At 41.1% G+C, this 11,459-nt stretch overlaps 1 protein-coding gene across 1 annotated transcript; it reads left to right on the top strand.

The window, feature by feature from the left end:
• Positions 1-3,511: 3,511 nt before the first annotated feature.
• On the top strand, positions 3,512-10,282 carry LOC306776855 (regulator of G-protein signaling 13-like). The gene is made up of 4 exons (XM_079267720.1): positions 3,512-3,591; positions 5,933-5,994; positions 7,988-8,154; positions 9,768-10,282. The coding sequence occupies exons 1-4, from the start codon at positions 3,587-3,589 to the stop codon at positions 9,933-9,935; spliced, it is 402 nt and encodes a 133-aa protein (XP_079123846.1). The 5' UTR covers positions 3,512-3,586; the 3' UTR covers positions 9,936-10,282.
• The last annotated feature ends 1,177 nt before the right edge of the window (positions 10,283-11,459 follow it).

Below are 11,459 nucleotides of genomic sequence, written 5' to 3'. Positions count from 1 at the left end.
ATTGCAATACGTTTTAATGTCGGTGAAATAGTTGTGAATACATTTCACATAGCTGCGCTTATTCATTCACTTAGCCCATGGTCAAGTGCTTTTGCGTGAATTAAGCTTTGAATATAGTTGGTTAATATCGCGAGTTGGGTGCCTTTATATGCCATTTTTATTCATGTCTGACAGCGGAACAAGCTGTACATACCACACTGATTAAATCATATGAAGATGAGCACGTTAGCAAATGATTGCCTGTGTGTACACACACACACACACACACACACACAGCAGACATAGAGCAGAAATGAGCTTTCTTTTGGAGTCATGTTTCTGGTTGACCTGATGAATGTAAGTCCAGTATTCACTCACTTCTTTGTTCTGTTTTGGTCCCAACAAACTCATCGGAGGAATATATGACTGTGTGACTGCTGTGTGACTCACTTTGTCAGTCATAAGAACAGTACCACACCCATAACAGTTGGGATGCTCATGCACACGGACGCCAACACCACACTGATCCAAGTTGGGGACGGAAATCAGTGCTGCCACCTTGAGATAACGTACCCTACACTACCTGTGCCTCACCAGACAATAATACATGCAACAATTCCTCTTCATCGCACTGTTCCCCGGGCTTTCATTGCAGCTGTAGCTCTTGAGCTGCATCTCTGATCTCCACACGCTGAAGGACGTGTTCAGTACCCTGCGTCTGGTCATAAATATGAAACATATTTGATGGTATCAGGGAAGCTCAGATGTGTGAGTCCCCTGTGGAAGTGATTGAATTTCTAAATCCCTCACACTCAGCCACCGTGAAATCTTCTCGAACAATGGCCTACCTATCCAGTGTATTAACCAGGTGACTTAAAATAGAATAATGCAAGTCTTATTCTGCCACAGATGAACACAAAGGGAAATGCTAAGATAAACAACGCGTTATTGTGTTGAGAAGACAAAGCGGTTAAGTGAAAGGACGGCCAATAGTCTGCAGTTGAGTTGGTGATGAATACCACTCAGAGCGCGTATCTGACAGGTTTTGGTTGCAAAACATCATACTCAGCATTTCCAGTGGGGTCATTACAGATGCAAATCCCAGTCGCAGCGGTGTGTTTTATGACACCTGTTCTTGTTTTCCAGGCCAGCCCCGGTAAGTGTCCCGTCGAGGACTTGCAAATCAAGACAGAAAAACGACAGATAGGCGGACAGGTAAGCCCGCTCAGCTGTCAGTGTTGTCCCCCGTCTCCCCACACTCCCACCCTCCGTTTTCCTCCCGATCACAGCTCTGCCATTTGTGCTACCATCACTCATTTTCATAGCCTCATCCCTCTCCCCTTCTCCCTCTCCCTCGCTCTCTCTATGTTAGATGAGGACATTGCACCCTACCTCTGCCTGACACTTGAGCATCTGCTCCTTTCTGCTGTTGGTTGTCTCTGGAGAGTTTGATGCTCGTGGGGGGTTCTTTGTGAACAGTGTCAAAGAGCCCTCTCTTCCCTGTGGAGATGTCTGGATTCATGTAGAGGAAACAGATCCCAATAACATGTTGAGGAAATATAGCGCCAGAGGTGAGTAGTGCAACCACGAAATACAGAACAATCCTGCAATACCTGCCAAGCACTTCGGGCGTGATCAATTTAGAGATCTAAAAGGCAGGAATTATAAGTAAAAATAGGCCTACAGAGCATTGTTATCTGACTGAATCACAAAGTGAGGTTGCAACAGTGAAGAAGGTCCAATATACCACAGTTGAGATGACGTAGAGTTACCCTATTCATTTTCCAAGTCATTTAACATGCAATAACAATGCCAAAGACTAAAACGTGTGATTGTGAAAAACAAAGTCTCCTTAAAATGACATGCTATTTATAAATTTTCCGATATTTCTTACAGATATCTCGTGTGAAATTGGCTTTCAGCAATCAAACAAATCACTGAAGCACGAATAGAATATATGCCAAACTAATCCTGAGAAATACAGCTCATATGGTTTTGGTCTACCTTTTAACCTCATAATCATGTGAATAAATGAGTTTTCACAAAGCAGTGTGCCTTGAATTTTAAAAGATTATTTTCCACTCTCAAATACATATTACTCACTTATGCTTCTGGAGCACCTGCTTTGCTATCCTTCTCAGATCCATGTACCATTTACTCTTGACCCTGTAACCGTGACACATGTCTTTTTTTAAGCTTATTTAGAATACCAGTGCAGGTAAAAAAGCAGAGCATTGGTCTCGACCACGAAGGTGAAATCCAATGACAAAACAGACTTCAAGTCATCCGATAAAAACAGTTATGCACAACCACCTTGCACAGAGTGAAATGTTTTTGATTATTCTATTTGGTGCAAAAATTACAATACAAGACAAAATGGAATCATATCATCAATCACCTGCCACAATGTATCTTAAAATGCTGCATCTCTGTATTCTTTACCTTGTTAGTTGTAAAGCGCTTTGTGCTGGGAGAAATCTGCTTGGGCGGTGGCTGCGAGTGGTCAAACAACACCCATGCTGATCTTACATGTTCAGTGTATTCTGCCGATGAGCCTTGCACACAAGAGCAGAATATATCATGACAGCCGTAGCTGCTGCTTCATGAATATAGGGGAAACACTGATGAACATGGCCTGATATTTTACCTGCAACTATGCAGAAATACTGGGTTTAGACCGAGTGATACAGGATTCTTTACAGGATTCTAGTGTCAACGTTATGAATGAAGCTGTGAACTATTAGTTACAGCCCTACAAGCCACACAACACTCTTTGTGAAAAAGTGAAAGAGACGGAAACTGTCGCACTGATGGGTATGTTGTAATCATTAGGGTGTTGAATTTAAATATCAAACTTTCTCCCGAATGGCATAACAACATGCATTATATTTGAGATCAAAACTATTGTCCCCAAATGTTTTTGTTGGAGCATGATCTGTCGGTATACGATTTAGTTTGTCTGTGATTTACTGCTAACCAGTTACCTAGTTTTACAAGCTGCATGTGTACGTCAACGGAACATTTAAGTAACCGTTGAATGACATGTTTTTTATCTTTGCTCTTGTAGACTCTGTGTGTACATTTATTGTACTTCCTATTGGTGTAAAAATGTTACTTCTACTTTTATGCTGACCTTGCCACCTCGTCAAGCATGCACACTTCTTTGAGAACTGCACACATCCAGTGACACATTAATATCTTCAATGGCCAACATCCAAATCCAAGCCAAACAAGTGTTGAGCCCAGACAGGGTTTGTCAAAGCTGTGCCGTCACGTCTTTTTAAAAAAAAACTTTCATAAGATTTGTTCAGTCATTTTCTTCAGAAGACAAAGTCTTCCAACCACGGAAAGCACAGAATAGGGTTTTTTAAAGCCAAAATGACGAGGTAAAACCTATTTTCAGGGAAGGAAGTTTGAGTTTATAAAGAGCGAAAGCTGACATTTGCGTTAACTGTGAGCCTGTCTGTGCTTCAGGTCAACATGCATGGGCTTGCAACTGTAGGGTTTGCCAAGTAGTGGAAAAGAAGCCTGAACAGCGAAGGGATCAGAGTGTGTTGTTGCACGCATATCCGATAAAAAGCCTTTTTTTTTTGGCAACAGAAAACACATGTTGTAAGTATGAGCTCAAAACTGGCTTTAGGCTTCGAGATTTTGGACAATCTGGTTATCTGGCGCTGAGGATTTTGACACTGTTGAGCATTATGAATGTTTTACTTGCCCTCCGGTCTGTCTTGTTCTTCGGTAACGACAGACTCTCAGATCTTGCCCATGCAGGAAAAAGGCATGTTGCTAAAATAAAACTGGGATGTGTTTTGCGGATGCTTCTCTCTCGTCTCTGAGTTTATAAGCAAGTGTTTCTGATGGGGCTCCTGTGATCTGTGCCATTTTTCTTTTGCAAGTTTCTCCCTCTGCGGTTCTCTGTACTTCTCAGTATGCCTCCAGCTCTCTTCGCCTTCCTTCCTTCCCTCCCTAAGAAAACATGAAAAAAGTTCAGAGATGAGTGGGAATTCTTTGAGCTGAATGTGCTCGGCACTCTAGATGATGCAATCCAAAAAAATGTGTGGCGACATTAGAATGTGCTCGCCTTTCCCTCCGATGCCTTGTCCCTTACTTCTGAGGGACTTTTTCAAAACACATTTTTTTAAAGTACAGCTCAAAGCTGTACTGTTGAAGCTGTCAGACCTTTGTAACATTTCCATTCAACTTCCTTGGACAAACTGTCAAGCAATTCGTTTTTTTTTATTTCTCTTTAACAGGCTCTTTTTTTAAGGAATACAGTGATTTAGGAGGACAGTATTCGAGGCAAGTGCGCTAAATCTGTTCAAATCCAAAGAACTGGAGCATTAAACATGCAGACCCCTGCTTCAATGGCTCTCAGCAACATCTAAAACATGTGGCCCATCGATTGCTCAATGATCAGGTCAGAGTTTGTGCACCCACAGCCAGCCCTCATTGCATTCCTTAACATAGCATAACATTCATACAAGCAGTACACTTCAAAAATAACTTTCGAATTCTGGTGAGTTGCCACAAATGTGAGATAAAAATGTCATACCTCTCTACGTACAGAAGCTGCTGTATCTTTCTGCTTACAATGCATGGTTGTGTATATGTCATGAACATCTTCTGCATGGTTGTTATCCTGTCCACACATCAGATGATGTGAACAGCTCTCGCACCTCCGCTCGAGCCTGTGAGGCTGTCAGTGGAGATGCCAATTCTTTATTTATTTGCTCCACTTGCTTCGGCATGTTCACTCGCTGTAATTCCTTGTATTACATTTGCTGCTCTGACTTATTGTTATCGAATTCTCCGCTTCTGCTGCAATGACCCAGTTTACCCAGGGATCATTACATTTTCATTTAATTTAGGATTTCCAAACAAGCAGACTAATGACAAGGGGAAACTGATACTTTGGCTGTTCGCTGCCATGCTGACATAAATCTAACTCTTTGCAGACAAGCTCCTATTAAACTTACAGAAATGGGATTGTCAGTAAAGTTCGGTGAACCAAGTCTGGCTTTGGTGATTCCGACATCATATTAGAAAAATAGAATGTTATTAAGCCATCAAGGTGGACCATTAAAACACATTTTCTTTCTTTCTTTAAAAAGTGTTTTGTGCAATTATGGAAATAAATCATTTACTCATTCACCAATTATGCAGTATTTCACTTTTGATTTATGCTACGTTTAACAACTAACTCACTGCATTTACTGTGCGGTGTAAATTGGATGTTTAGCTGCATTAGTTCTCTTTTGCCACTTTGGAGCAGCAGAAAAAGCTGTGAAGACAGCATTGATGCATTATCAACTTCTAAATGATGTTGACACCAAGCAACACCACTGTGTATTTGAAGTTGTGTTTCTCAAGCTGCCTGACAGATGTAAATCCAATATTCACTCTTTTAGCTCTGCTTTGGTCTCCACCAACTGCTGAGGACAAAAGGCTCTTCAGCTGCTTAATGGTCCTCTGTAGCATCAGACAACACTCATTGTCAATGTAGAAAAATATCTGAATACTTCCCTCACCAAACAGAATGTAAAAGAAAATAACTTTGAATTGCTATTTTTACGATATATTTCATGTAACTGTGGTCAGGAGGGAACCCTCTTCTCGTCGACACTAACTTTCTGATACCTGGGACTCAATTAGGAGCCAATATGTGAGTTGTCATTCATTTCATCCTCTACAATTAGGAATGTGACAAAATGAGGTTAGCCGTCCATATTTTTAATAACTTTGCTATGTTGGATTAAAGTTCAAAAATGACTTTTCACGAAAACGTTCACAGATTATAACATTAAAGATGAATGGCTCTGATGTGATATGTGGATAAAAAATTGGATTTTGAAATGACTCACTCAAGTTCTCACTTGTGTCCTCAACACTCAACACTGTGTGCGTCACCTGTTTGTCAAGCTGTACATTTTATGACATGTTTGCTCTGCAGGGCTCCCGTTGACGATGTCGTGGCATGGGGAGAGTCAATCGACCATCTTCTGGAGTGTAAAAGTAAGCTTACTCGTGCTGCATTTATTCCTCTCACTCTTTTGTCAAAATGCCGCTCTTTCAGTTCTCCGTTCTCTCCTTTTCGCACTCTCAATTCTCCGCCGCTCGGCCCCGCATATCATCACGAATTGCCCTCGGGCTTGTTGAGGAGGACCGAGGATATATTCTCCCTTCAAGTTCATCAAATCCATTCGGAGATATATTCAAGGAGAATGACACTGGCAGAGATAAGAGGCCAAATCTGAGCTGCCAGGGTAGATCGGGTGATTCCAGCCAGCTCTCATTCATTTAAAAAGCCAGCACTCACTGATGGCTTTCACCTGACCACATTCCCGGGCTCTATTTGAAAATGACTAAAGGGGCAGATGGGCTCTCTCTCTCTCTCTCTCTCTCTCTCTCTCTCTCTCTCATAACATTACAGAAATGAATTCAGCAGATCTGTAATATTTCAGCCTGTTGTCTCCTGCCTGAAGATTAACGGTCCTCCGGAAGATAAATTTTACCTTGCATCCCAGTTGCTCCATTTACCTTTGTCAGACATGCAGTGGCATGTATGACAAATCGGTAAACAGCAGCAACAAATAAATAGCTCTGCATGTGGCCGCTGCAATTTGATGGCATTCGTATACCTTTACGTCTCGTCTGATGTTAAAGGGTCGACTCTGTTATGATTGAAAGCTTAGATATGGGCCGAGAGTGATTTTTAGCGAGGAACAAGCAGCCCTTGGACATATTTTGGTCCTGTCAATTACTGTCAGAGCACCAGCTGTGATTTATGCCAACCAATTTGTGTGAATAACACCGGTGCTCCCAGTTAGCAGTTCGTTTGTGCTCCCAGAAGACGTGCTAAGTATTCTACACCTGCCTGAGAATCACAGCTCCGTGAACATCCTGTATCAACGGTAACTGGGGTGCGAGGAGAAAATACAGGAAATATAGGTGTATGCAATTATATGATGCTGAGGCAGTGCACATCGGGATGCTGCGTTTGGTTTTGAAGTTAAAAGCGCCTCCTGACATCGCCACAACACCTGGCAGCTTTCTGCACCGTCTCTTTGTTCCCTGACTTCTTTGAGCGAACAAGTACTATGTCGAGGAAGAGAGAATGTGAGGAAAAGATAACAGAATGGCTTAACCTTTAGCTGTGGCTCATTGCTTTTATGATTTTACCACAATATACTCGGATTCCTTTAAAAGAGCGGGTTAGTTTAAAGGGGGTATTCGGCACCGTTTATGTGAATGTCCATTCAGTGTTGATGTAACATGTATTGCACTCTACTCTCATTGTTTCGGATCATCTAATACCACTAACTCCTCAGGTTGAAGGTAGGAGGATATATGATGAGAATTTATTAGTTCACAAATCAGCCGTCGACCATTAAGGATAATAAAGGTGACATTTGTCCTGCCCCAACAGGGGCAATAAAGGACAGGACACTCAATTAGTCTCCAGATTCGAGAAGAGGTCTAATCAGCCAGATTAACGGACAACACCTGCATGGGTGTTTGGAAGCTTTGAAGTCATCTTAATCTTTGATTACGTTTTTGCGAATTGCCCACAAATGGAGCGGAACTAGAAGCCTTGTATGGCAATTTTAGGGTCATTGGTTATGCAAATGACCAAATCTCACAAACACCGCCACATGAACAGCTGCCATTCATTAGGCTGAGACGAGCAATTCAAGGCACGTTTATGCAGTGAAGAGAGTTTAATGAATAGCCCGAATTGTAGCGAGCTGCGGGTGATTAAAGATAGTATGTGCATATTAAATGCATTATGTACAGTGGATTTAGTTTCACTAAAACCAGTTCCAGCCTATGTTTCCACTGTAGCATTTGTTATAACTGCATATTTTGTTGCAAGCAAGACACCCTGTAATGAAGATTAAAAACAGAAAAAAGGATTATGGCGGACCGGCCCTCTTATTTCAACTTCGGTTGAGTGTTTGAACTGAAACTGTCCTGGTTTCAAAGTCTCTCTGCTTATTCTGTGCAGCAGGCCAGCTGGTGTTTGAGGACTTCTTGAGGACAGAATACAGTGAGGAGAACCTTTTATTTTGGCTGGCCTGTGAGAACTACAAGAAAGTCACCAGAGTTACAGAAATGACGGTGGCTGCCAAGAAGATCTACGCAGAGTTCGTCCAAGTCAATGCGCCTAGACAGGTAAGGCTTTTGTTAAGTTAGACATGAATGAAGTCAGACCTGTGTGACTCCAAAGAACCCTCAATTGCTAGTCGGCTTTTTGTCACTGGTATGCCTCCACAGTTTCATTCACTTTCAACATGAAATGCAATTATAGGCCTTTCTCGCAACATGAAATGCAATTATAGGCCTTTCTCGCTGCAGACATTTTTACTTGTCATAGTAGGAAGAGCACAGGTGTTAGAATGGCTCCGTTTTACTGAAGCGAGAGCGACAGTGAGCCAGCAAGCATGATACCGAGGCTATTAAGTGAAGACTGACATATGGGCTGCAGTCAAATGGTCAGGAAAGAAAGACGTGTCTGATGTCTTTTACCAAACACTTTTCCTTGACCTCCATAAATTGTTCCATTGCTCCTGTCCCGAATAAAATCACCCTTAATGCTGTGTTCACACTCGGAGCAACACAGCAACAGGCTACAAATAACTTTCAATGGACGTTTGTGACAAGTAGCTACAAAGTGACACTCATTGTGTGGTGTGACGGGCTTGACGTGAGCTGGTCTCAACTTTTTTCAGTGCTCCAGTGACAAAGCGATGCGTCAACAAATCATATATCTTTGTTTCACCCATTTACGTTGCACTGGGAAAAAAAAGTTCCCAGTGCTACTTAAGGGCATAGCTATACATCAACGAGCGCTTGAGCAACAATGCAGCTGGTCATGCTTAGCCATTTGGTAGCTTTTGTTACTTGAACACAGCATTAGAAGGATGATTTAATTCATCCCTAATGTACAATTAGAAAGCATTGCATTAAATGTTGCTGCCGCATGAAATTGTTGGATGGCATAATGTCTTTTCCTTGGCCCAGGATGGCCCAGTGTATCCTATGCTAAAGGAGAAAAGGAAAAGGAAGCATTGACGCACTTTTCCTTTGCATTTAGAGAATTAGACCAGCCCTTATTATGGCTTGGGAACCTTCCTAAGCAAAATTGTTGACCTCATCCCATGTCTCTGACCCCATGGGAGCTATATGGTAGGACACATATGCAATGTAACTGGAGCTGCGATGTTGGAGATTGCAGCAAACGGCGCCACAAATACAGGCATGGTGTCCACTCAGGTGCTGTTTGGTTGTGCTCGGCCAAACAGAACTTTTTGGGAACGCTCAAATAGATGGCAGAACATTTTAGAAAAAAATAAAGCATTTGTAAATGTTCCTTATTGAATATTTTTTTAATAATTGCAATTCTGCAGACGCCTCAGTGAAAGTGTTCTGTGATTGCATGTCAGTTATTGAGCCCTTCGGCAAGTGCACTCCAGATTCTGGGCGTGTGTTTTACCTTCATAATATGCTGCTGAGACTTCTCTATTTTAGTCTCATTGTATGATACCAGGAACCTGAGATCAATGCACCTAAATGAGATTCAGCGGTCATTCATCTAATTATTTACACTTGTGCTTTTCCTACGATGGCAATTCCAAATGTCTTCTGTGAAAAGTGCCGATCATCGGACACATTCACTTTCTTTGTTGATCAGTGCTACATATTTTTTCTTTTACTGTTTGAACAGGCGGTTAACTTTCTGAACTGAATTCATGAGTGAAATAAAAGTTGCTGTTTTTTGAACACAGATAAACATTGACTGTGTGACGAGGGAAGAAATCATGGAAAATCTCTCTCAGCCGGAGCCAAATTGCTTTGAGAGGGCGCAGAGGCTGATATACAGTCTGATGGAAAACGACTGTTATCCGCGATTTCTGAAATCAGAAATGTACCAAGTTCTCCTGGAACAGGCTTAATAGAAATGAAAGCATCGTGAGGAAAAGAGCCTGTCCGACGCCTCTCTGAATGAATGATTCTGCACTTCAGCTGACTCTCCTTAAAATCTCTGATTAAACAAAAAAAGGCTCGTCTGTCAGAGGACGCAGAAGTGGATGGAGATACGGATCTGTCGGTATGAGGACTGACATGATCTAAAAGCCCGACATGATGTAAATAATTCATCAGGAAGCTGTGAAGCCTGTAAATCAAGGTAATACTGATATCAATTTCTGAAAGGTTGACAAAGGTTTGTATGAATTATTCTAAATAAATGCATATTTAGTTCATGAAGAGTTCAATTTCAAAGCTCTATGTCCAGTGAACAAAAACTGTCAACTGCCTGATATGAACCTCAACCCCAATGACATCAATTGAAATCCAGTATGATTATATTTGATCTCTTTAATAACAAATAACATTGTGTGCTGGAAGAATCCACAAAATGTCATTATGTTGTTGTGTTTCGAAAAAATCTGTTGCAAGCACTGCATTTTGTTTGTGATGTAATGTTTTTGTTGGATCACATGAAAGTACAACAACGGCAACTTTAAAGCGTCTCCTACTGCCGGCTCTTCAATACGATTTTATTTTTGACAGTAAATGTTGTGTTTGAACTAAAACTCTGCTGTTTTGTTGGACATGTCTTGCAGCTGTTGTGGCTGATTATGATGATTAAGGACAAATGGTGTGTAGCGCGCACACATCCAAGAAACTCCTACAGGTGCTGGATCAAAAAGCAAACCAAGGGCAAAAAAACAAACAGACAAAATGTCTGAACACTGCACTGATAGCTCCCAGCTATTTATATTTAATAGAGCAATATTTAGATCTTTGTCAGTTCACCTTCACAAAGCAGAGCAGGCCATGTGTAAATATGTACGGACTCAAATGCACTCATCACTTTGGTGGTGGTGATATGATTGATGGTCAATCTACTCTTAAACTGGACCAATCAGCAGAGGACAACACTGTCCGTTACTCCAACATAACAGGACAAAGCAAGCTTCCATAGAAAAGGCAAAAACAGACACAAACATCAAGATGAATATTATTCAGGCTCATATTAAATATTAAGCATGAATCATCCAGAATAAATAAGTATCATAGAACCTACTCTATAGAAAACAGAAATATAGGATTACTTCCTCAAAAGTAATCAATTATATTTTCAGTACATTTTATCTCAACTATATTTAACGTCCTCTAGAACTGCCTTGCTTTGTAGTCCACACCTTACTGAACACTGATAAGTTGTTTTATCATTTACAATCCACCAAATCATATATTCTTGCTCCCTTAAGGTCCACAAAACCAAGGCAAACACAGTGGCTTTAACATTTGTGCTGTAAAGATGATGGAAAACGTAAACATGAATAGTAAGCTGCAAGTGTCCTATAGTATCATGATATTTATGCAGAAATATTTGGTTGAGATTTACGGTGGAAGAGCCACTTAAAAGAAAATAATATCTATTCAACAGGGCTCTTTAATGTTATTGATTT

The sequence above is a fragment of the Melanostigma gelatinosum genome (assembly GCF_949748355.1).
Source record: "Melanostigma gelatinosum genome assembly, chromosome: 4".
NCBI classification, from domain to species: Eukaryota; Metazoa; Chordata; class Actinopteri; order Perciformes; family Zoarcidae; genus Melanostigma; species Melanostigma gelatinosum.
This window is presented reverse-complemented; position numbering and strand designations above follow the sequence as displayed.

Excerpts from the sequence above, each read along its gene's own strand:
- LOC306776855 (XM_079267720.1), top strand. Across the intron at positions 5,995-7,987 it reads CCATCTTCTGGAGTGTAAAA|CAGGCCAGCTGGTGTTTGAG; the intron begins GTAAGCTTACTC and ends TATTCTGTGCAG. Across the intron at positions 8,155-9,767 it reads AAGTCAATGCGCCTAGACAG|ATAAACATTGACTGTGTGAC; the intron begins GTAAGGCTTTTG and ends TTTTGAACACAG.